Source organism: Jaculus jaculus, chromosome 8, assembly GCF_020740685.1.
Source record: "Jaculus jaculus isolate mJacJac1 chromosome 8, mJacJac1.mat.Y.cur, whole genome shotgun sequence".
NCBI lineage: Eukaryota > Metazoa > Chordata > Mammalia > Rodentia > Dipodidae > Jaculus > Jaculus jaculus.
This window is the reverse complement of record NC_059109.1, coordinates 5,159,704-5,185,780: the sequence shown is the minus strand read 5'-3', so window position 1 is coordinate 5,185,780 and position 26,077 is coordinate 5,159,704. Positions and strand designations below refer to the sequence as shown.

At 52.1% G+C, this 26,077-nt stretch overlaps 1 protein-coding gene across 1 annotated transcript; it reads right to left on the bottom strand.

Annotated features, from left to right (window-relative positions):
* Nucleotides 1–12,000: 12,000 nt before the first annotated feature.
* Cdkn1a (cyclin dependent kinase inhibitor 1A) lies at nt 12,001–19,847 on the bottom strand. Its single transcript, XM_004649541.2, has 3 exons — nt 19,715–19,847; nt 14,824–15,276; nt 12,001–13,372 (listed from the first exon to the last, which is right to left on the bottom strand). The coding sequence occupies exons 2-3, from the start codon at nt 15,263–15,265 to the stop codon at nt 13,323–13,325; spliced, it is 492 nt and encodes a 163-aa protein (XP_004649598.2). The 5' UTR covers nt 15,266–15,276; nt 19,715–19,847; the 3' UTR covers nt 12,001–13,322.
* Nucleotides 19,848–26,077: the final 6,230 nt, after the last annotated feature.

The following is a 26,077-nucleotide window of genomic DNA, read 5'->3' as shown; positions in this document are numbered from 1 at the left end:
GACCCTGCCTCAAAAACAAGCGCTGGAGCCGGGCATGGTGGCGCACATCCTTAATCCCAGCACTCAGGAGGACAGCCGCAAGTTCGAGGCCACCCTGAGACTACATAGTGAATTCCAGGTCAGCCTAGACGAGAGTGAGACCCTACCTTGAAAAACAAAAAACCATGCTGGGGGTGGGGAATGCTGCAGAGAGGGCTCAGTGGTTAAAGGCACTTACTTGAAAAGCCTGATGGCCTGGGTTCAATTCCCCAGTACTCACATAAAGCCAGATGCACAAAGTGGCACGCAGTAGTTTGAACTTATGTCCTCAAATAGACTCAAAAAAAAAAAAAAAAAAAAAACATTTTTTTTTTCTTTTTGTTTTTTGATTTTTCAAGGTAGGGTCTCACTCTAGCCCAGGCTGACCTGGAATTCACTATGGAGTCTCAGGCTGGCCTTAAACTCATGGTGATACTCCTACCTCTGCCTCCAGAGGGCTGGGATTAAAGGTGTGCGCCACCACGCCTTTTCAAATGTTTTATTATGTTTTATGTTTTTTTAATTATTATTAGCATTTTCCATGATTATAAAAAAATATCCCATGGTAATTCCCTCCCTCTTCCCCCACACTTTCCCCTTTGAAATTCCATTCTCCATCATATTACCTCCCCATCACAATCATTGTACTTACATATATACAATATCAACCTATTAAGTACCCTCCTCCCTTCCTTTCTCTTCCCTTTATGTCTCCTTTTTAATTTACTGGCCTCTGCTACTAAGTATTTTCATTCTCACGCAGAAGTGTTTATGTTTTATTAAAACTATAACTTGGGCTAGAGAGATGGCTTAGCGGTTAAGTGCTTGCTTATGAAGCCTAAGGACCCCGGTTCAAGACTCGATTCCCCAGGACCCATGTTAGCCAGATGCATAAGGGGGTGCACGCGTCTGAAGTTTGTTTGCAGTGGATGGAGGCCCTGGTGTGCCCATTCTCTCTCTCTTTCTCTGCCTCTTTCTCTCTCTGTCTGTCGCTCTCAAATAAATCAATAAAAATAAACCAAAAAAATGTTTAAATCTATAACTTGGACCTCCAGGCACTTGGAGGTGTCACTGTGGGTAGATCCTGGGGTCCAGCCCTAAGGTGTTACTAGGGGCCCGATCTGAATTCCAGCCTAAGGTAGGCAGAGTGCCTGAGCTCCGTCTGGGGTGTGCGCTCGCTTTTGGGTGGGGGTTGCTTTTTTCTCTGCGTGGATCTGTGTAAAGGTGGCCAGCTTCTTCTGCCATTATAGAACTTCCCCTGGGCCTGTAAACTTCAAATAAATCCCTTCTTCCCCCCATAACCTGAGCCTGGTTTGGAGGTTCATTGAGCAACGTGGAGCTAACTGCAACATGGCACTTGTGTCTGGAGTTTGTTTGCAGCAGCAAGAGGCCCTGGCATGCCCGTTCTCCCTCTCTCTCTCTGTAAATAAATAAATATTTCTTTAAAAACAAGGGGGGCTGGGCATGGTAGCACACACTTTTAATCCCACACTCAGGGGGCAGACGTAGAAGATTTGCCATGAGTTCGGAGCCACCCTGAAACTATAGAGTAAATTCCAGGTCAGCCTGGGCTAGAGTGAGACCCTGCCTTGAATAAAAAAAATCGGGCTGGAGAGATGGCTTAGCAGTTAAGCGCTTGCCTGTGAAGCCTAAGGACCCTGGTTCAAGGCTTGATTCCCCAGGACCGGCGTTAGCCAGATGCACAAGGGGGCACACGCATCTGGAGTTCATTTGCAGTGGCTGGAGGCCCTGGCACACCCATTCTCTCTCTCTCACTCGCACTCTCAAATAAATAAATAAAAATAAACAACAAGAAAAAAAAAAAAACAAATAAAGGGGGGTATTGGGAAGGTGGCCCCGTAGAGAAAACACTCGCCCCTCAAGCTGGAGTACCAAGTTCAAGCCTCGGTTCCCACATGAAAACGGGAAGCCATGGCAGGCTCCTGTCACCCCAGCACAAGGAGATGGGAGGTAGAGACAGAGGAACTTCTGGAAGCCCATGGTGAGCACAACAGAGACCAGCAGAGCAGGAGTCCAGATAGAGAAGCCCTCCCTCACCCAGGATTGTCCTGTGACCTCTACATGTGGGCTATTGAAATTGCACACACACACACACACACACACACACACACACAATTTTAAAAAGAAAAGAAAAAAAACATAAATTAGTGGCTAGAAAGATGGCTCAGTGGTTAAGGTGTTTGCCTGCAGAGCCTAATGACTCAGATTCAACTCCCCAGTACCATGTAAAGCCAGATGCACAAAGTGGTGCACGCATCTGGAACTTGTTTGCAGTGGCTGAAGGCCCTGGCACACCCACACTCTCTCTCACTCTCTCTCTCTACTTGCACAATATATATGTGTACATATATATATTTAATAAAAGGAAAAAAAAAAAAGAGGCCAGACATGGTAGCACACACCTTTAATCCCAGCACTCGGGAGGCAGAGATAGGAGGATCACTGTGAGTTCAAGACCAGCTTGGGACTGTAGAGTGAGGCCCCTACCTATACACACCTATAAAAGAAAAAGGAGAGGAAAAAAGAAATACAGAAGAACCAGCATCTACAGCTAGATCCATCATGAGGGTTAAACAAGATAATTTAAACGGAACATCACTTACACTTCCCGGAAAGGCCCACCTCCCTTTCTGGCTTCCTGTTATTGTAATGCTCTCTCCTTCAAGGGTCTTTTGCTCATTTATTTTGTAAATTTGCACCTCTTACTGACAGGTAAACTGATGCTGGTATACAGTTGGCACTCAGCAAGTAGTGGCTGGCTCTGTAATCCACGTCAAACTCAGTGGCTGCTGGGTAGAGGCAGCGATGCCAATAGTGGTGACGTCACTGATGAAGGCTGATGTTTCAAGTGGGCCACATAAAAAACAAATTCCAAGCCAAGAGTTGCGGCGCACACCTTTAATCCCAGCACTTGGGAGGCAGAGGTGGGAGGATCGCCATGAGTTCGAGGCCACCCTGAGAGTACATAGTGAATTCCAGGTCAGCCTGAGCTAGAGTGAGACCCTACCTCAGAAATAAATAAAAAAATAAGTAAAGCCAAGTTCCATTCCACATAGACAGGGTGTGGTGGTTTGATTCAGGTGTCCCCCATAAACTCAGGTGTTCTGAATGATAGGTTCCCAGCTGATGGAGATCTAGGAATTAACGCCTCCCGGAGGCAGTGTAGTGTTGGGGACGTGTTTGTGGGTGTTACAGCCAGTTTCCCCTTGCCAGTGTTTGGCACACACTCCTGTTGCTATGGCCCACCTTATGTTGGCCAGGGCGTGATGTCCACCCTCTGCTCATGCCATCATTTCCCCCTGCCATCATGGAGCTTCCCCCTCGAGCCTGTAAGCCAAAATAAACCTTAGTTGGGTGATTTCTGCCAGCCATGTGGACCTGACTGCAACTCGGGTAAACAGAGATCTCCACACAGATCTGGCTGTCCTGGCTCATCTGAGGATGTGCTGGGGACCACGGGTGCTCGGGGGAGCGGCTCTGGAGGGCGTGGGGACAAGATCCAGACGGGGGCCAGCTGTGTTTTCCCATGTGGTGAGAACCAGTCCTGATCTCAGAAACCCGGCAGTTTCAAGGCACTTCCTGTGAGCTGATAACACAGAGGCAAGGAGATAAGGCGCCCAGCGCCGGGGGTGGGCGGGGTGGGGGAGCCGCCGTGAAACATGTCATGGTGCTAACCTGTGTGGCTCCCACAGAAAAAGGGGTCAAGAGCCCGGCGTGGTGGCACACACCTCTAATCCCAGCACTCGGGCGGCGCAGGTAGGAGGATCGCTGTGAGTTCGAGGTCACCCTGAGACTACAGAGTGAATTCCAGGTCAGCCTGGGCTAGAGGGAGACCCTACCTCAAAACCCCTCCACACCCCCCGAAAAAAAGGGTCAAAATCCTCAAACAAGCTCCCTGCACCACATCTCCTGTCATCATCTCTGGGGAGGCCCCAGCGACGCTCACGTCCTCAACAGACCCCTGGCATCTCATGGGACAGCGGCACCGCAGGCGGCCTCAGTGTCCGGCCCCCGCTGGGCCACTTGGCCTGACAGCGGCCTGAGGCAGGAAGTCAGCGTGCGACCCACAGGCAGCGGCTCCTCAGTCAGTCACAACGCTCGTGCCCACGGGCGAGCGCGGGGCACAGCCCGCTTTGCTCTGCCAGTCACCGAGCCCCGTTCCCTCACAGCCTCAGTCGGTCCCCTCATGCCCAGGCATGGAGAAAACGGTGGGGTCATCCTTCAGTCAACCCACTGGGGTTCATAAGCTCGCTCACGCCTCAGCCATTACCTCTCTCAGTCAGACAGCACCTCCCTCACACGGGAGGGTCCCCCTTTACCCAGCCCTCAGAGGCAGCCACAGGGGACCCTCCGCTCTTGCCCTAACCGCATGACCGTCTCTTGGGGGTCCCATCCTAGACAGTGAGCGGCCCCTCGCGGCCAGGCTCACACCGCAGTCTGCTCCACAGGCAGACCTCACCCCCACTCAGCCTGAGGCCACTGTGAGAGCCAGCCGTGCTCCCCACTGCGGGAGGTTGCTGTGGGGTTGGCTGGGGAGCAGGCCCCTCAGGAAGTAGAAAAGGAAGGAAGAAGGAAGGGGCAAGGGCTACAGCAGGATCCCGCCATGACATCTGCAGGGGCCTCATGGTGTCCCATGCCCGCCCCCTGTCACAGAGTGGCCGGACACTGGGTCTACACCGTCCGCCTCTTAACTCAGTAAAGACCATCAGCAATGGCAGTGGGTCTGAGATCGCCCTGGCACCTTGTGGTCAGCTCACCTCCCCTGCTTCCCTCACTCACCGATAGAAAATAACGGACCCTAAGAAGCCAGGAGGGTGCTGGAGAGATGGCTTAGTGTTTAAGACGTTTGTCTGCAAAGCCAAAGGATCCCGGTTCTATTCTCCAGGATCTATGTAAGCCAGATGCACAAGGGGGCGCACGCATCTGGAGTTTGTTTGCAGTGGCTGGAGGCCCTGGCCCACCCATTCTCTCTCTCTCTCTCTCTCCTCTTCTCTCTCTCAAATAAATAAATAAAATGTATTTTTTAAAAAAAAAAAAAAGATAATTCTTTTTCAGATTAATTTTTTTTTGTTTTTGGTTTTTCGAGGTAGGGTCTCACTCTGGCTCAGGCTGACCTGGAATTCACTATGGAGTCTCAGGGTGGCCTCGAACTCATGGCGATCCTCCTACCTCTGCCTCCTCAGTCCTGGGATTAAAGGTGTGAGCCACCACGCCCGGCTTCAGAATAATTGAAAAAATAAAAGATCCTGTCTCTGAAAATTAAATAACTAAAAGCTGGGTGGAAACATGGGGTTCATGCCACCCTTCCACCTTCCCCACCCTCATCCCTCCGAAGAAGCATCAGCATTATATGCTGGAGCGGAGCAGATCTCACCTCTCGGATGCTCCGGGTAGCAGCCCTGCACCTTCTAGACCCGGCAAGAGGCAACTGCCCGCTGCCCACAGAGCCCACGCTCCCTGCAACTGTTAACTAGTCATGCCTCTTGCTTCACCACCCCTTCCGCTCCTCAGCTAGCCCATCTCCCTTGCTCATCTGTAGAACTTCCTGTCCAAATGACCCTGGCTGAGCCATCGCTCTCAGGGCCCCCTGGCCTAAAATCTTAGAACTGGACAATGCTGGGGCTGGGAGCGTGGCTCCAGGCAGAGGTTCCAGAGGGTCAGACACATCACTCAAGGTCACCTGGCCTGAGGCCCTGAGTGTTAGGTCAGAGTGCCTTCAGCCCAGGCAGAGAGTGGAGGGACACAGTTGGTCCAGGGAATTCCCCATGGGACATCGCACCTCCTCGCCTCAGGTCTCACTTGTGGACGGTGTGTCTTAGACTGCCGGTGTAAGTTTGTATCTAACGCAGCTCTTAGGAAATAGTTTACTATCTAATGTCAACATATACTACAGAGCCACAGTCACGAGAACCGTGTGGTCCTGGAGCAATGGATATTGGGGGGAAAAAAAAGTAGACAGGAATGAGCTGGACATGGCGGCATGTGCCTGTGATTTCGGCACTCAGAGGCCAGGGTTTTGAGTTCAAAGCCACCCTGGGATACATAGTGAGGCCCTATCTCTGGGAGGTGGGGGCAAGAAGTAGGAACAGAGTCAAACGTGTGGGAACTTCATGTATAATAAGGATGACATTTCAAATTAGTGGAGAAAAGATGATTTCCTCAATTGGAAGAATGCATCCAGGTACCTGCAAATGAACAGAGTTCTAACTCTAAAATCATTCCAATTGGATCAAAGTTGTTAAGCATTTTTCTTTTAATTTTTTTTTTACTTTATTTATTTATTTGAGAGAGATAGAGAGAACGGGCATGCCAGGCCCTTCAGCCACTACAAATGAACTCCAGAAGCATGTGCCACCTTGTGCATCTGGCTATGAGTGCTGAGATTAAAGACGTGCACCACCATGCCTGGCTATTCTTCTTCTTTTTTTTTCTTCTTTTTTAAATATTTTATTTATTTATTTGAAAGAGAGAATGGGTACACTAGAGCCTCCAGCCACTGCAAACAAACTCCAGACACATGAGCCACCTTGTGCATCTGGCTTATGTGGGTCCTGGGGAATCAAATCCTTTGGCTTGGCAGGCAAGTGCCTTAACCACTAAGCCATCTCTCCAGCCCTAGTTTTTTTTTTCTTATGACAATTTCATGTTATTAACTGCTAAGCCATCTCTTCAACACCATATTTACTTATTTATTTGAGAGACAGAGAGAAATTATTTAATATAATTTTTTCTAAATAATTTTTTCAGTTTTGACAATTACATTATATTAACTGCTAAACCATCTCTCCAGCCCCATATTTATTTATTTATTTATTGATTGATTTATTTATTTGAGAGACAACGGTGCACCAGAGCCTCTGGTCACTGCAAACACACTTCGAGCACATGTGCCACTTTGTGCATCTGGTTTACATGAGAACCAGGGAATCAAACCTTGGTCTTCAGGCCTTAGCAGGTCAGTGCCTTAAACCACTAAGCTATCTCTCCAGCCCTGAACTTGTATTTTTTTGAGATGATGTCTTTGTACTTTTCTCATTGCTGTGACAAAGTGCCCGACAAAAGCAAGCCAAGGAGGGGAGGGCTGATTGGGACGCGTGGTTTGAGGGCACCACGGCAGGGAAGGCATGGCGGCAGAAGCCCGAGGCAGCGCTCATCACATTCCGTGCACAGTCAGGAAGCAGAGAGATACACGCTGGCGCCCAGCTTGCTTTCTCTGTTTTGTTTAGCCAAGGATCCTGTTCAATCAGATGGTGCAGCTCACATTTGCCGTGGATCTTCCCTCCTCAGTTAACCTCTGGAGACGCCTTCACAGACCTGCCCAGAGGCACGATTCTCAATCCCATCAGTGGACACTGGTGAACCATCACAGATGGTACTGCAGAATTTCTTCAGAGAAGACACGGTGACGGCTGTCGGGACTTCTGCCCAGCAGGGGACAGAGATGGAATTCTCTACATTTAAGCTTCTTAAGGACCCCACTGGCCACTGTCATTCTGAAAAACGAAAGAAAAAAAAAATTCGACAAAGGTGGAGTCTGAAGAGCCTGGAGGAGGCAGTCACCCTCCAGGGAGAGGTGACAGCGTGGACCTGGAGGGCAGCAATGGCTACGGATTCTGGGTAAATATAAACACACTCAGTAGGGTTTGCTGCTAGATGAGCGGGGTGGGGAGACAGATGAGAAGAATCTAATTCTGGTGGCCTCATTGCCCACCCCCACAGGCTTCTGACCACCCCCAAGGGCCCAGCTCCCAACCATAAAAAGGCAAGGATCTCAGGGTAGGTGCCATGCTCTTAGATGGAGATCCGAGTCCCAGGGGTGGGGCACAGACTGCCCTCAACACCAGCCTGGCAAAGAACCTGGGCATATTGTCCAGCCACACCAAGTGCTAGGGAAATAGCTAGATTCAGATGCTTCCTAAACAGTAAAGCTCATTTAAAAGAAATATTTATGGGCTGGAGAGACGGCTTAGCCATTAAGGAGCTTGCCTGCAAAGCCTAATGATCAGAGGTCGATTCCCCAGTGCCCACATAAAGCCCGATGCACAAACTAGCGCCTGTGTCTGGAGTTTGTTTGCAGCAGCTAGAGGCCCTGGTGTTCCCATTATCTCTCCTTCCTCTCTGTCTTCTCTTGTAAATAAATAAAATATTTTATTTATTTATTTGAGAGAGAGAGATGGAGAGTGTGGGCACATCAGGGCCTATAGACACTGCAAACAAACTCCAGGAGCATGCACCACTTTGCGCACCTGGCATCACGTAGGCTTTGCCAGCAGGCACCGTTAACCTCTGAGCCATCTCTTCAGCCCCAGTAAAGCTCATTTTCAAAACAGTGTAGGGCAGGGATCAGGAATGAAATTTACAAAAATAGCATTACCAGACAAGGATCAGAGGCCTCAAAAACATTTTCCAATTAGGAAAGTGTTCACACTCAGTAAGTTTCAATCTCCTACAGCCACACAAATTTACATCCCAGTCTGGTAAGCTCTGGTGCAGATACTGCCCGTCCTGAGGTGTGCTGGCAAGGGGACCGGGGATCCCTGCCTTGAGATATGGGCTGCAAAATATGCCTAGCCGGTGGGTGGCAGGGCCACAGGACAAGGGGACCAGAGGACTCCTGCACTGGGCTGGTGGTCCCCAGAAGATTGAGAAAACTTAAGTTGCACCAAAGATTGAGGAGAGGCACCCGTAGTCCCCTGCAAGCCTCCCATAAGAATTGTCACCCTGGACCAGGCACTTCTCCTTTGGGGCTCATCAAGCAGGCAGTGCGACCTGCTGGCCTCACTGTGGATCCCCTGACTCCTCACGCCTTCTCCAGGGATGTGACCCTGGGCCAGGGACTTCAGCTGGTTGCCTCAATTTCTTTCACCTGGGAAATGGAGGCGATAACACTGAAGGATTGCTGTGAGGATGTGAGGGTGTAAGTCATATGAGGTAGCCAGGCATGGTGACTCAGGCCTGTAATTCTAGCACTTGGGAGGTGGAGGCAGGAGGATCAGGAATTCAAGGCTAATCTCAGTCACATCTCGTGTTGCGGGCTAGCCTGGGCTACACTAAGATCCCACATTTTAAAAAAAGGCTAGAGAGATGGCTTAGTGGTTAAGGCGCATGCCTGTGAAGCCTAAGGACCCCAGTTGGATGATTCTCTAGGTCCCACGTAAGCCAGATGCACATGGTGGTGCATGCGTCTAAAGTTTGTTTGCAGTGGCTAGAGGCCATGGTAGGCCCATTCTCTCTCTCTCTCTCTCTCTCTAATAAATAAACAAATAAAAATAAAATAAAATAAAAAACAGCCGGGTGTGATGGCACATGTCTTTAATCCCAGCACTCGGTAGGCAGAGGTAGGAGGATCACCATGAGTTCGAGGCCACCCTGATACTACATAGTGAATTCCAGGTCACCCTGGGCTAGAGTAAGATCCTACCTTGAAAAACCAAAAAAAAAGGAAAGAAAGAAAGAAAAAACCTATGTAACATATCTGGACAGTGTTGGGCAGATGCTAACCAATGGTGGCTGGTGTTACTTTTTAAAAAATATTATTTTTATTTATTTATTTGCAAGCAGAGAGAGAGAGAGGAGATAATGGGCACACCAGGGTCTCTAGTTGCTGCAAACAATCTGCAGATGCATGTGCCACTTTGTGCATCTGGCTTTATGTGGGTCCTGTAGAATTGAACCTGGGTCATCAGGCCTTGCAGGCGAGCACCTTAACCACTGAGCCATCTCTCCAGACCGTGGTGTTATATCTGTGATTACTGAGCAGAGGCCAAGTTAGGGAAGCTCAGGCATCTCCATTGTGCCCATCTGGTGCTTCCTCATCTTTACACTCCTGCCCCATTTGCCACCATGTTTTCCCCTGTGAACCAAAAGAAATTCTTCCTTAAGTTGCTGTGAGATACTTGGTCATAGCAACAAAAAAAGAAGCTAGGATCCAGGCGTGGTGGCGCACACCTTTAATCCCAGCACTCGGGAGGCAGAGGTAGGAGGATCACCATGAGTGTGAGGCCACCCTGAGACTACATAGTGAATTCCAGGTCAGCCTGAGCTAGACTGAGACCCTACCTGGGGGGAAAAAAAAAAAAACTGAAGAAAGAGAATGGGCTGTAGAGATGGCTCAGCATTCTTCCTGTGCAAGCTTGAGGGCCTGAGACTGCCTGAGTTCAAATCCCTAGATTCCAAATACATAGCAGGGCAGGGCCATGCACACCTGTAACCCCAGTCCCACAGGGGAGCAGAGACCTGAGAATCCTTGGAGCCACACAAGCTCTGGAAACAATAGTTTCCAGCTCAAAACAAAGACCACAGGATGATAGAGTGAGACACAGGACTGGCCAACATATGTGAGTGCCCGCCACCGCACCTCACTGCGCATGCGTCAGTAAGACCCAGTCTCAAAACAACCAAAGAACCCTGGGGCTCTGATGGGAAGCAGGTCCTGTACAGCTGAGAACTGTCAAACTCCTAGAAGCGCCGTTGATCAGGAGAAAACAAATGACTATTATTTTAAGCCACTAAGTCTCAGGGAATTTAATTATGACTAGATAAACCAAGCACATAATAATACGGTTTTTTTTGTTGTTGTTTTTTTTTTCGAGGTAGGGTCTCACTCTAGGCCAGGCTGACCTGGAATTCACTCTGTAGTCTCAGGGTGACCTCGAACTCATGGTGATCCTCCTACCTCTGCCTCCTGAGTGCTGAGATTAAAGGTGTGCGCCACCACGCCCGGCTCATAATAGTGCTTTTTAAAAATTTATTTTTATTTGAGAGAGACAGACAAGAGGCAGAGAGAGAGAGAATGGGTGCACCAGGGTCTCCAGTCACTACAAACGAACTCCAAATGCATGTGCCACCTTGTGCATCTGGCTTATGTGGGTCCTGGGGTATCGAGCCTCGAACTGGGGTCCTTAGACTTCACAGGCAAGTGCTTAACTGCTAAGCCATCTCTCCAGCCCCTAAATTTTTAAAAAAAATATTTGAAAGCCGTGTGTGGTGGCGCACACCTTTAATCCTAGCACTCAGGTGGCAGAGGTAAGAGGATTGCCATGAGTTCAAGGTCACCCTGAAAAAACAGAGTGAAGTCCAGGTCAACCTGGGCTAGAGTGAGACCCTACCTTGAAAAAGCAAAAATAAAAATAAAATAAAATAAACTATATATATGTGTGTGTGTGTGTGTGTGTGTGTGTGTGTGTGTGTGTGTGTATGCATGCATGTATATTTGAGGGCTTCAGAGATGGCTTAATGATTAAGGCACTTGCCTGCAAAGCCTAAGGACCCAGGTTCAATTCTCCAGGTCCCATGTAAGCCACATGCACATGGTGGCACATGCATCTGGAGTCCATTCGCAGTGGCTAGAGGCCCTGGTGTGCCTATTCTCTCTTTCTCTCCCTCTCTGTCTCAAATAAAAAATTTAAAAATTTAAAAAATATATTCATTTGAGAGAATAGGTATGCCAAGGCCTCCCACCTCTGTAAACAAACTCCTGATGCATGTGCCACTTTGTGCATCTGGCTTTACATAGATACTGGGGAATAGAACATGGGCCTTCAGGCTTTGAAAGCAAGCACTTTTAACCACTGAGCCAATTCTCTAGCCAACCCCCCCCCCGACACCCTTTTTTCTTTAAAAAAAAAAAAAAAAGTCTCACTGTAATCCAGGCTGGCCTATAGCTCACTGTGTAGCCCACACTGGCCACAGGCTCCCAATTTTCCCGCCAACCTGGTGCTATAAAGGAAGTTCCAGGTCAGCCTGGGATAGACTGAGACCCTGCCTTGGAAAAAGAAAACAGATAGAAAGAAAGGAGGGAGGGAAACAGGGAGGTGCAAGCAAAGAAAATAAACAAGTAAATATAGGTGGTGCTTGAATAAGATTGACATTGACCTCTGGTGTCCATAAGTGCACACGCACGCACACACACGCTCACACGTATGAACCCAAGAACGCACACCAAAAAAGAAAAACTGCGACTGAGGTTATAAAGATATATTTATTGAGCACCTGCTATGTACCCAGCATTGGGTGGGGTTGTGAAGGACGGGGAAAGAGAAGGGCGTGGTCCCTGCTCTTGAAGAATTTACAGTCTTAGGTGGCGACAGCTGGGGGGGGGGTAGGACACATAGGACACGTGTTCTTGGGAGAACAGTCCAGGCCAGGATGTGTCAGGAACTGGAGGGCGTTTGGGGTCAGACCCACTAAGTGCTTCGATGTCCCCAGGGGCTCATCAGTGCAGGGGAAAGAGCCAGCCACCACTTCCAGTCCCCTGTCGGCCCACTCGACCCCTGGGCACCATCTTGACCTGACTCTTGTTCAGCTGCTACTCAAAGTGCAAAGAAACAGGAAGGGCGCTGAGGAATTCCAGGGGGCTAGAGGGGGGTGGTCTCCATCCCAGAAAAATCCATGCCCCCCCACACTCCTAACACAGTTAGGGCTCACTGCTCAGGGAGGCCCAACCCACCACCCAGGACCCCTCCCCAGAACAAAAAGGGGACAGCAGTTGCTGCTCCAGCTGCCTGAGAGAGAACTAGAGACCCCTACTTCATGCGTCCTGTCCCTTCCCTTCCAAGTCCTTTGGGAGTTGAGGGGACAGGTGTCTACCTGAGGCAGGCTGTCCACAGGGTAGCAGGTGGGCTCCAGGGCCGAACCTTCCCCTGCCCTCACAGGACTAAGTGGGTGTCAAGGGCCCAGACATTAGAATTAGGTCCTTACCTTAGAGCTAAGACCACACCCCTATTCTAAGTCGTGTCCACTTCGCGGTCGCCCTGGCCAACCTTAGAGGTGGTGAGGGGACCCTCAGATTTGTTGATGATGAGGCTCCCATTGGGCTGGGCCCCTTTCAAAGTGCTATTTACTTGTCCAATCACCAGGAACTCAAGTCTGAGGGTTACACCCATGAGACAGAGCAGAGGCAGGGAGCCAGGCCCCTTGGGGACAGTACCACCCAGAGGGTGGGGTGGAGGAAGGCACGGCCTGAAGCCAGCCCTTCCCACTCCATGTTCCCTCCAGGGAGCCAACTTCCCTCCTGGAGAGGAAGCAGAGAGCCTAGGATGAGAAGGCTTTAAATAATATTCCATAGAATAACCCTCCCCAGCACTGAGGGAGCTATCGTTCCTACCGTCTAACTTAGGGTTTTAAATAAGTCTAAGGTCAGAGGCTGGGGGAGGAGGGCAGGCAAGGTATATACAGGAGGAGTTTAAATTAAAACACAAATAATAATTAAGACGCACAGAGTGAAGGAAGGGCCAAGGCAGAATATGGGGAGAGGGCGCTGGGGCCCCCTGCACGGAGAGTGGTTAGGGCTTCCTCTTGGAGAAGACCAGCCGGCGCTTGGAGTGGTAGAAATCTGTGGAGAGAAAATGGGTATTAGCTATGCAGGAGGCAGAAGGGTGAGGAGACCCCTCCTAGAGCCAAAAGGACACATGACTGCAGATGGGTGAAGGCCTTGGGACAGGTGGTGACACGTGGCAAGAACTTTACTCCGTCACCTCTAACTCTCTTTGTTGTTTTGTTTTGTTGTTTTTGAGGTAGGGTCTCACGCTAGCCCAGGCTGACGTGGAATTCACTGTGTAGTCTCAGGGTGGCCTCGAACTCATGACAATCCTCCTACCTCTGCCTCCCGAGCGCTGGGATTAAAGGTGTGCACCGCTACACCCAGCAATCACCCCTAACTCTTCATCTGACCACCCCTTACTCTGACCAGGCCGGGAGCTGCCCCTGCGTGCTTATGCAAGTTGACTAAAATCTCATCAACCTTCGGAGCTCAGTTCCTAATCATCCTGGCCACATGCCAGGAGGCTTAAGCACTTTATTATTATTATTATGTCGTGTTGGGAATGGAGTCCAAGGCCTTGTGCAAGCTAGGCAAACACAGAGTCACACCCGCTGCCCTGCACTGGGAGATTCTAGGCAAGCACTCTAAGCTGCGTGCCGATCAGAGAATTGTCCTGGACAGAGCAGCCCTGGGGATTCCACCGGACAATCCATGAAGTGTCCACACGATGCCCGGGCCGTGGGAACATCCACTATTATTATCATTTCATGTGCCACTTAGTGCATCTGACCTTATGTGAGTACTAGGGAATGGAACCCAGACCATCAGGTTTTGTGCGCAAGTGCCTTTGACGGCTGAGCCATCTCTCCAGCCCCCCCTTTTAAAAAAAATATTTAATTTATGAGCTAGAGTGATGGCTAAGAGGTTAAGGCGCTTGCCTGCAAAGGCAAAGGATCTAGGTTTGATTCCCCAGGACCCACATTAGCCAGACGCACAAGGTAGTGCACGCATCTGGAATTGGAGTTCATTTGCAGTAGCTGGAGGCCCTGGCATGCCCATTCTCTCTCCCCCTCTATGTCTCTCTCAAGTAAGTACAAATAAAATACAAGTAGATGTTCTATTAAAAATATATACATATTTATATGTGGCCATAGAATTCTCAGCTCTGCCTTGCAGGCTGTTTTCCCGTCCATAAAATGGAGATAACCAGCATGAACAATGGCTAAAACGCTCTCTGCAAAGGCTTTGGTCTCGGGCCAGTGAAATAAGTGCTCAAAATCTGGCTTGGTGGCTAGCGCCCATAACCCCAGCGCCAGGGAGGCAGAGGCAGCAGTGCCAATAGTCCCGGCTCAGCCCAGGCTACAGACTGAGTCCCTGCCAAGAGCCTAGCATGTAATTAGTTTCTAATAAATACCAGCTAAGTGGTCTTGGCTGCAGACTTGCTTTGTGACCTTGAGCAGGTGGCCTCCCCTCTCTGGGTCGTCTCCCTCCACCTAAGCCGCCAGGGGGACCCTGAGACTCACCTGTCATGCTGGTCTGTCGCCGTTTTCGGCCCTGAGAGGTCCCGGGCCCACCAGGAGAGTCTTCAGGCCTCTGTGGGGAGCGAGGCACCAGGGTGCAGGACAGCGACAGGGCCACGTGGTCGTCCTGGGCTGCCCCCTGCAGCAGGGCGGAGGAGGTGGCGGGCTGCTTGCTCCCTCCGAGGTCATCGCGGCCACCCCGGGGTCCGGGGCTCAGGTAGAGCTTGGGCAGGCCCAGGCCCCGCACACGCTCCCAGGCGAAGTTGCCCTCCAGCGGGGTCTCGGTGGCAAAGTCGAAGTTCCAGCGCTCGCGGGCCTCCTGCAGGCAGCCGGCCATGAGGGCGTCGCAGTCCTGGCGGAGCTGCTCGCTGTCCACGGGCCCGAAGAGGCGGCGGCACACCTTGCTGTTACGCGGCACCGGACGGCTGTCTCCTGGGTCGGACATGGCACCTGCAGCTGTTGACATAAGAAAGGCCACGTGATCACGGGGAACCTGCAGCCTCACATGCCATGTTCCCACCTGAGGACGCTCTGGTTCCTTCCGGCAGACTGTCTGCCTCTTCTCACCTCTAACAGACGCTGGGATGGGGAGCTGGCCCAGCCAGCCCTGTCCCCTAAGGCCACAGCTAATTGCCACAGAGGACAGTATATTGCATGGGGGCGGGGGGGGGGGTTCACGGCCCTGTTTACATCAGGCGCTATTAACTGAAATCAGTGTGTTTCCCTGAGGTGGCCTGCATGGGTGTGTCAGTGTCCCCCCCCCAAAACGTGTGAATTGCCAAGAAGGTATAACCCTGCCCAATCTATCCAAAAGTGTCCTGGACTTTGGGGCCTGGCTCTACTGTTTTACTTCCTCAACTTTAAAAGGCCACCTCACGTTTCCCAGCCTGCACGCAAGGCTGTAAGACACTTGAATGCGCGGGACCGTGGCAGCGGGTCTCAGAGCAGACGAGGTGGCCGGGAGAGGGGAGAGGTCACATCTTGGTGCGTCCGAGCAATAGCACTGGGGCCAGACTGCCAGGACTGGAGTCCAGCTCTGCCAGGAGACCCTGGACAGGTAACTTAGCTGTCTCTGGACTCGATTTGTCTCTATTGGTCTGAATTGGCAGGTGACCCTGAGAGAAAGAGGGGACATCCCATCATGTCCCGCCACCTGCAGCGTTGGCAAAGGCTCCTTGCCATTCCCCACCCACCCACACACCCCTAGGTACCCTGGCCAGCTCCACCTCAGCAGCTGACAGGTGCTGTAGGCTCAGGGCTTTTCCCAAGGAGGCCATCATACAATGGCCTCAAGGAGGGGCGCAGGGGGGAGGGGAGGACAGGGCTGGGCAGGGCGATGTCTCTCTCAGGCTGAGCCACATCCTGCCAGGCAGATCAGGTAATCTTCAGTCTAGACACCCCAGTCCTTGCCCGCCCTACTGCCTGAGTGAGCCCAATAAACCCGTTTTTCAGGCACAGAAGAATCAAAAGTAGTTGGTCTTCTGCTCTGAGAGAGAAAGAGAGAGGCCCAGGCTGCTCTACCCACTCCAGCCCGACCCTTGGAAGGAACCGGGCTTTCCTGGAGACCGGCCCCATGTCCAGGTTCCAAGGGCACAAATTCTGCCTGAGACAAGAAGCCTTGAAGCTGCTGTCACACCTACCCCACCCAGCTCCCCACAGCTGGAGGGACAGGAGAGGCACTACCCAGTGGCTTCAGACCACGGTTAAAGGTCAGGAGCTGAAAGTGATAAAAAGACTCGCCCCAAATCAGAGGACTAAAAAGGCCAACACCCAGTATCCCTGAAAAGCTGGGCGTGGTAGAGCATGCCTTCAGTTCCACCACTTAGGAGGCTGATGTAGGAGAATTACCATGAGTTCAAGGCCACACTGGTGCTACAGAGTGAATTCCAGGTCACCCTGGACTAGGGTGAAGCGCGCCCTTAATCCCACCACGTGAGAGGAAGGATTGCCATAAATTCGAGGCCACCCTGAGACTACATAGTGAATTCCAGGTCAGCCTGAGCTAGAGCGAGACTCTACCTCAGAAAACAAACCAAGGACAACAACAAAAATTACAGAGATAGCTCAGTGGTTGAAGTGCTTCCTGCAAAGCCTAATGATCTGCATGCATCTGGAGTCCTTGGCAGTGGCCAGAGGCCCTGGCACGCCCATTCTCTTTCTCTCTTCCTGCCTATTTCTGTCTCTCTCTCTTTCAAATAAAGAAATAAAAATAGTTTTAAAAAATTACTTAGTTGCAATCAGAAGGAGAGAGAGAGAGGCCGTGCCAGGGCCTCCAGCCACTGCAAAGGAACTCGAGATGTGTGTGCCCCCTTGTGCATCTAGCTTATGTGAGCCCTGGGGATTCAAACCTGGGTCCTTTGGCTCTGTAGGCAAGCGCCTTAACCACTAAGCCATCTCTCCAGCCCCACAAATAACTAATTTTTTTAAATGTAGCCTGATCGGATCTACTGAATCCAAGCAGATTTTTTAAAATTTATTTGAGAGACAGACAATGGATATGCAAAGGGAATCTGGCTTTACACAGGTCCTGAGGAATTGAACCTGGGTCCTTAGGCTTCACAGGTTAAGTGTCTTAACTGCTGAACTATATTCCCATCCTTAAGCAGATGTTTGATCCACTTCCCCAGATGAAGAAGGAAGGAGACACCTGTGGTCTCTATTCCCCACCTAGGCACCTGGAAGAACCCAGCGAGGGCCTCATCAAGGAGCTGGAGAGTCCCAGGCTTCTTGGAGCTGAAGGTGGAAATGAGGCCCCTTCTGCCCCTCTTCCCTTACTACGCTCCTCCATGACTCCTTCCCGATGACTGCCTGTATGCCCAGCTCCAAGTTTACAAACAAGCAATGTTTTGTTTTTTTTAACCTGGCCTTCAGCTTTTAATTCCAACAAGTAGGATATGATTTTGGTATTTTTTTAGAGATAGGGTCTGAACTCTAGCCCTGGCTGGCCTCAAACTCACATCCTTGTGCACCACCATCAAGGAGTTCTCTCTCCTTTTTTTAAAATATTTTTAAACTATTTCTTACATTTATTTCTTATTTATTCGAGAGTCAGAGAAAGAGAGAGAATGGGTGCACCAGGGCCTCCAGCCACTGCAAACGAACTCCAGATACATGCGCCGCCTTGAGCAGCTGGCTTACATGGGTCCTGGGGAATTGAACCTCGGTCCTTTGGCTTTGAAGGCAAGCGCCTTAACCACCAGCCCGAGTTCTCTTTTTAAGGTTTGCTATCCCGGCGTCCGCCGGCAGGGGGCGCAGAGGCCCCAGGAAATCGCGCTCGGGGAGGGAGCCGGGCGGTGAGTCAGTTTCCTGCGCGGCGCTCCCCGCCCGCCAAAAGTGCGTTTGCTTTCGTGCTGCACGTCACGCTGGGGTGGGGAGGAGAGAGGGTAAGAAAAGCGGGGCGGGGGGGGGGGAGTCCACGGGCCGAGAACACGTCACGCTGAACCCGCCGGGCAGCCGAAACTGCCGCCGCCGCTGTCGGGAAAGCGCGCGCTCTCGCCTGGGCGCGCGCACGCACGCACGCGCGCGCACGCGCAGAGCTTCCCCCGGGCCCCCCCCCCCACCTCGCTCTCCACGCCCAAAGCACGCGATGAGTCAGATCCCTGGTAAAATAAAAATAGACTGAGAGCGACAAAAACAAAACCCGCTCTCGAGAGTCCTCCCCGAAACGTAAGAGGAGCAAGGAAGAAAGGAACAGCTCGCGCGCCACCCCACACATGCCAAACCCGGAGGGCTCACGGGGTCCCCCAACACCACCCCGCCACCACCACCACCATCATCAAGGGATTCTTTTAAAAGCCGGACAGATGAGCCCTGATCGTGTCACCTCCCCACACCGGGTGTGGACAGGTTCGGGGCGCCCCGGGCCCCTCGCGCGGAGCCCCACCCCGCGGGCATCCCTCGCCTCTGTGCAGCACCGCGGGCACCGGGCTGGGGAGGGGAGGCGGGCGAGGTTAAGGGGCAGGTCCCCGGACTGGCAGGCTGGCGAGGGCGCGCCACCGAGGGGCAGAAAAGGCGGGGGGAACCGGACAACCGGGTCCCGGACCTCCTCTTGTCCTGACTTCCCTGGGAACACACTGTGCCAGCCAAATAGGTCACTGTGCCGACGGGGGCGGGGGGAGGGGACAGACTGCGACGGGGCAGGGAAGGGGGCTTTGTGAGATGCCAACGTAACCGGCGCCTGGCATCGCAAGTCCCGTCCCTGGGGTCTCCCCGTCACACAGTGAGTCACCTCCCCGCTGGTCCTTACGGGACGTGTCCAGGCACGTCCCCGAGGGCGGGCGCGGGTGGGGAGTGGACACAGCGCGCGCTGACCTCAGTGCCCAGCGGGGGTGCCGGACACCTGGACCACACGGCTCTGAGAGCCGTCCCGTGTCGCATTCCCAGATGGATGGAGTCTATAGTTTTTGCTTATTCGTGTGCGCCCACCCCACCACCAAACACGCACCGGGGACAAGGGGCTCCGTCCACACGCCTCGGGCGAGCTGAGACTGAGACCCAGGGGCGCTCTGGACACCAGAAAGCCATCTCTCCATCCCGGGCGTCGCGTCCCCGCCTGCTTGCCCGGCCGGCCTGCCAGCCAGCGTTCACCCGGGCTGGGTCGGGTCTCCCAGGGAACCCAGGGCGCAACTGGCCATCCTTGTCCCCGGTTCTGCACGCAGACACAGTAAGGAGGGACACAGCGCGACCCTCGCCACACGCCAACGTCACCGAGCCCGTAGGCGCGACCAGCGCGCTCGGACCCACGCGCCGTCATCCATCCACCTGCCGCAGACACACACGCACAACACACACCTGTGCAGCCGGCAGGCGCGCACACCCGCCCACGCGCGCGCACACACGTCCATCGGTCAGCCGGCTCGGCGCGCAGGGCCCCGGCGGGGACGGTCGCCCTCACCTCTAGGTCTCTCCGGGTGTCACGGGGAATCTGCGCCCGGCTCCGTTCCTCCAGCAGCAGCAGCAACTGCAAGGGCGGCGAGTCGCGATCAAGGCTGGTGCCCTCCGCCCCGAGTCACCCTCATATATACCCGCGGCCCCGCCCAGCCCGCCTCGGAGGCGGGACCCAGCCCGCTCCGCCTGCGCGCCGCCGCCGCCGCCGCTGCCGCTGGGGACGAGCGGCCCCGCCCGGGCCTGATCCGGCCCGGCCCGCGGGTAGTCGGAGCCCCCAAGCCGGCGCGGCTCCAGCCGGAACCTCGTGCGCCCTCCTCCCGCGCACCTGGGCCCGGTGCTCGTCGCGTATCCCCGAGCGGAGGAGACACTCGGTGAACCGCACTGTTAGGACGAGCCCTCCTCCTCTCGGGTCTGCCACTGATGGATTCTGAGACAATGCAGCCGCGGGCAGTGATGGCATATATGTAATTATGTAAAATAAGACTCGAGGACTGAGGATGTGGCCCAGTAAGGTAGAGTGATTGCCTAGCATGTAAGAAGGCCTAGGGTTCGATCCCCAGCACGGCATTCATCCGGGTGTGGTGATTTATGTCTGTAATCTTGGCACTAGGAAGATGGAGGCGGAAGGATCAGGGGTTCAAGGTCATCCTCTGCTGCTTGTGAGTTGGAGGCCGAGGCCGAGTTACATGAGATCTTGTCTCCAAAAATAAAAATAAAAACACCAGCCGGGCGTGGTGGCGCACGCCTTTAGTCCCAGCACTCAGGAGGCAGAGATAGGAGATTCACCGTGAGTTCAAGGCCACCCTGAGACTCCATACTGGTCCAGGTCAGCCTGGGCTAGCGAGACACTACCTCGAAAAGTAAACAAACAAAAAAGAGTAAACTAAGTTAATATCCAAACTGAACGTGGTGGCATACACCTGGAATCCCAGTACTTGGAAAGGCTGAGGCAGGGGGGTTACCATGAGTTTGGGGTGAGCCTGAAAAAAAGAAAAAGCCATAAGTAACAATAATGCGCCTAACTTTGCAGTTTCCAGAAAGCCCGCTAGGCCACCACTGGGACCTCACTAGAGCCCCTCTCCCAGAAGGGCTTGCAGCGCACAGGCACCCCAACAGAGCATCTTTGGAGCCACAATGGGATCCTTTCTCCAGCAGCTCATAGGAAACGTTCACAGAGCTAAACAATGAGAAGTTGTTGCTTGTCTGCCTCAGAAGTGAAGGAGGAGGCTGGAATTGGGACAATTCTCAGAAGGAGCCAACTGGTCTCCAGGGAAAATGGAGGTAGTAGTCATGGCACCAAGCCTCCATCCCTGCCCCTCCCTCCCTCTTCTGAGCAGAGGAGATGCTGCCCACACACTGCTGGGAACCTAAGGCTCAGGGAGGCCTAGTGGCCTGACCAAATCACACAGCAAAGGCTTGACTATGGCTGGCCCTCCTCTCCCTTCTTATTCCAGAATAAGGAAAATACCTAATACTCCTCGATCCCACCCAGGCAGTTTACTGAGATGACGTTGATAAAAGTTGACAACAGACCAGAAGTTTCCAATATCCCCTGCTCCCACCTACTACATCCCTGACACCTTGGTTTGTTTGGGGCTCTGTGTGGTGTGTGTGTGTGTGTGTGTGTGTGTGTGTGTGTGTGTGTGTTGAAGTAAGGTTTCACTCTAGCCCAGGATGACCTGGAATTCACTCTGTAGTCTCAGGTTGGCCTCAAACTCACGGCGATCCCCCTACCTCTTCCTCCTGACTGCTGGGATGAAAGGCGTGCGCCCGGCTTGTTGTGTGTGTTTTTTATGTGTGTGATGTGTATGGGTGTGGGCGCACTTGTGTGTTCAGCTGTGCCCGTGACGTGCATGTGAAGGCCGGAAGTCAATGTTGGGCGTCTTCCTCACTCATTCCCCACCTTATTTTGAGACAGGCTCTCTTCCTGAACTTGGAGCTCAGTGACTCAGCTGGAGTTAGCAGACAAACCCCAGAGATGCTCTGCTTTCCTGGTGCTCAGATGGCACCCACACGCCTTGGCACTCCAGCCTATTTCAGGAGACCTGGGATCAAATTCTGACCTTCGGGCAGAAGTGGCAAGCACCATACCCACTGAGTCTTCTCCCCAGCGCTTGGTTTGAGTTTTTTGAGTAGTCTAGGCTACTCAAGGCAATCCTCCTGGCTCAGCCTCTCTGAGCAGAGACTATAGATGTGTGTCATCACACCAGCTGGGTTTTCTTTAAAACTTTTTTTTTTTAATTTTGATTTGTTTATTTGCAAGCAGACAGCAAGAAAGAGAAGAGACAGACAGACAGAGAAAGTATGGGCATGCCAGGGCCTGTAGCCACTGCAAACGAACTCCAGACTCATGTGCCCCCTTGTGCATCTGGCTTACGTGGATCCTGGGGAATCGAGCCCAGGTCCTTTGGCTTCACAGGCAAATGCCTTAACCACTAAGCCATCTCTCCAGCTCCCTGGGTGTTTTTATTTTTAATATTGATTTATTTATTTGACAGAGAAAAAGGGGGAGAGAAAGAGAAAGAGAAGATAGGTGCATCAGGGCCTCAAACCACTGCAAAGGAATTCCAGACACGTGCACCCCCTTGCACATCTGGCTATCATGGGTCCTTTGGCTTTGCAGGCAAATGCCTTAACTGCTAAGCCATCCCTCCAGCCCCTGTTTGTTTATTTTTTTAATGTTTTTTGTTGTTGTTGTTTGTGTGTTTGCTTGCTTGTTTTCCAGATGGTCTTGCAGTGTAGTCTAGGCTGGTCTGGAACTCACTTTGCTGCACAGCTTCAACCCTCATCTCAGCTGGTCATGGGAGCACATGACCGCAGGAAGGTCAGGAGACTCAAGCCAGCCTCAACCACATAAGAAGTTCAAGGCCAGGCTGTGCTACGTGAGACATTTTCTAAATAAAAAACAAATATCAACCAGGCGTGGTGGTGCACACCTTTAATTCCAGCACTCAGGAGGCAGAAGTAGGAGGATGACCATGTGTTTGAGGCCACCTTGAGACTACATAGTGAATTCCAGGTCAGCCTGGACTACAGTAAGACCCTACCTCAAAAAAAAAAAAAAAAAAAAATTAAAAACACCTTCTCTCTCTCTCTCTCTCTCTCTCTCTCACACACACACACACACACACACACACACACACAAATGATAGAGAATGGAGCATTAACCTGAACAGAATTCCAATCACCAAAAAATAGAACCCAGGCTTTGTAGCAGCTACAATTTCTGACACCAGACTGTTGGGTGTCTAGAAGTCTCTGCCCAGGCATGCCCGGTCTTCTTCCCTATTGCAGTTGACCTCAGAAAGGACAGGCCTCCTCTGGTGGGGGATGGATGGGATCCTGGGAGGGGTATGGGGATACTGTCCCAACCTCCTGTCTGGCTGGCTCTGGAGTGGAATGAGACCAGGACTGGAGCTGTGCCTGGGGACCACTCCCACCCCCAGCTCCTCAATCCTGTCCTCCGCTCACCCAGGCCACGCAAAGGCCCAGCACAGCATGGGACAAACCCAGCGTGCAACCGCCCAGTCCCCGAGGCCTTCAGGCATCTCAAATAGACTTGACATTGTCTGTTTACTCTGGGGGGAAAACAGCTTTAATGAAGGGCTTGCAGGGAATTGCTGAACAGTTCTGTGGCCCTGGGCTTCACAGTGAAATCCTTCCTTTGTCCTGGCTGGCGCTGGGGAGGAGATTTTTGAAATATCTTCTGGCTTACCGCTACCACCACAATAGTACTCAACAAATATTTATTAAGCACTTACAAAAGGGCTAGCTCTGTTCAGTATTTTTTAACAAATGCTTGCAGCCCTGCACTTGAATATGTACACAGACACACTGTTCAGAGGAGGGTTATAATGCCCACCCGCTCCCCGCCCCGACAAAAGGGCAAAGGGCAAAGTCACATGCACAAAGGGCCTGCCCCCCAGCACACGCGTGCGTGCGTGCACACACACACAAGCACTCCCACATGCCCCAGATCCCACACCTGTCCCCTGGGACCTTGCAAACCTGACATCGTGTTGGGAGAAACTCAGGCCCAGGGTGTCCAGGCTATCTGAGGTCCCCTGGATCCTCTCCTGCTCCTCCACAGCAGATATCCACCCACCCCCCAATGTGAAGAAGTTGCCCTCCTCCTGCCTCTTCTGCTTCAGGTCTGGACATGTCAGGACATGTTCCTGAGCACTGGAGGACCAGGCCCAGCCCATCAGAGCCTGCTGCCCTGACATGCTCCTGTTCTACAGAGCGGACGGCTGGGGATGAAGGGATGCTCGGCCTGAGGAGCAGGAGGATCCCCATGAGGGGAACCCAAGCCTGAAGTAGAAAGACAGAAGGACAGGGTTGCTGACTGAACTACCCGGGACAGGAGAGGAAGTGTGGGAACAAAGTCACCATTTCTCAGAAAACGTTTGACTGGGGAGTCCCAAACAGGGACAGTTTTCAGAGAAATTCACCTTCACACAGACTCCCGTGAAGACCCCAGAGAAAATGCAGAACAGAGAAATGACGTCACAGAGCTAAAGGATCAGGACTACCCACTCTGGACCACAGAGAACTCGATGGAAGAACGCATGCACCCCAAACACTCCCTACCTCCCAAGCCCTTTACTCCTGCTGCTGGGGAGATGGCTCAGCAGGCAAGAGCGCATGCTGTGCAAGCACGGGGATCCGAGTTCAATCCTCAGCACCTGCAGAAAAGGCTGGGGCTGCATGCACCTCCGGCGTGGTGGCACGCGCCTTTAATCCCAGCACAGTCGGGAGGCAGAGGTAGGAGAATCGCCGTGAGTTCGAGGCCACCCTGAGACGACATAGTGAATTCCAGGTCAGCATGGACTAGAGTGAACCCCCACTTCAAAAAAACAAGAAGAAAAAAAAACTGGGGATGGCCACACATGCCTATAACTCCAGTGCTGAAAGGGATCGAGAAAGGAGGGTCACTGGGACTCCAAATTTATTTACTTGCAAGGGGAGAAAGAGGTAGAGAGAGAGAGGATGAGTACACCAGGACCCCTTGCCACTACAGGCGAACTCCAGATGCATGCGCCACTTTGTGCTTATGGCTTTACAGGTGTACTGGGGAATCGAACCCAGACCATTAGGCTTTGCAAGCAGGTGTCATAACCACTGAGCCATCTATCCAGCCCCAGCATTTCTTTTTTTAAAAAAAAATTATTTTGAGCCAGGTGTGGTGGCACACATCTTTAAGCCCTGAACTCGGAGAGGCACAGGTAGGAGGATCACCATGAGTTTGAGGCCACCCTGAGAGTACAAAGTGAATTCCAGGTTAGCCTGGGCTAGTGTAAGACCCTACCTTGAAAGATAAACAATAACAACAACAACAAAAAAATAAGTATGTGTGTAGGGATGTCAGGAGTGAAGGGCTGTCTGTGTTCACATATTGGTCTCTATCCCTGGACCCAGACGTCCATCTGCCCCTTCAAGACCCACCCTGCATGCACGGGCATGCCTCAGCCTTCACAGAGGTTTTAGGCTTTTAGGCTCCTGGACAGCAAGCTTGTCCCCAGGGCTCTGCTGGCATGCTGGTCTTCTGTGCTTTCTGAGCCCTGGGAGTGAGTCATGTTTCTTTTTATTTATTTATTTATTTATTTATTTAAATTTATTTGCAAGCAGAGAGAGAGAGAGAATATGGGCACACCATGTCCTCTAGCTGCTGCAAACAAACTCCAGGTGCATGCATGGGCCACTTGGTGCATCTGCCTTTACGTGGGTACTGGGGAATGGAACCCAGGTTGTTAGGCTTTGCAAGCAAAGTGCCTTACTCACTGAGCCACCTCTCTAGCCCAGTGTATAGCATGTCTTATTCCTCTTTGTACCCCTAAGGCACAGCAGTCTGGTCTGAAGTGCAGGACTATTTATGAGAGGCCACTTTCAACATGCACCTTGAGGTGATGCTTCAGGGCACCCTGTTTCTGTGTCTTCCCATCCATTTAGTCATCCTTCTATTCCCTCACTCATTCATTTGCAAAAACAGTAAGATTCCACTGCTCGGACCAAAAAGTAGAATATACTACCAATCCTTGCCTCTTTTTTAAAAAAGTTTTTTGTTTACTTTTATTTATTTGAGAGCGACAGACAGAGAGAGAAAGAGGCAGATAGATAGCGAATGGGCACGCCAGGACCTCCAGCCGCTGCAAACGAACCCCAGACACGTGCGCCCCCTTGTGCATCTGGCTAACGTGGATCCTGAGGAATCCAGCCTCGAACCAGGGTCCTTAGGCATCACAGGCAAGCGCTTAACTGCTAAGCCATCTCTCCAGCCCCCTTGCCTCTTTTTAATCGGGTGCTTATGTACGTGTGTGCGTGCAAACCTGCATGCACACGCTCTTCACTTTGTGCCTCTGACGTTATGTGG

What these genes read in the sequence shown, in the direction of transcription:
- Cdkn1a (XM_004649541.2), bottom strand. Translation starts at nt 15,265, where the DNA reads ATGTCCGACCCAGGAGACAGCCGTCCGGTGCCGCGTAACAGCAAGGTG. An exon ending in GCGACAGACCAGCATGACAG is followed by an intron (nt 13,373 to 14,823) that starts GTGAGTCTCAGG and finishes TTCTCTCCACAG; the next exon opens with ATTTCTACCACTCCAAGCGC.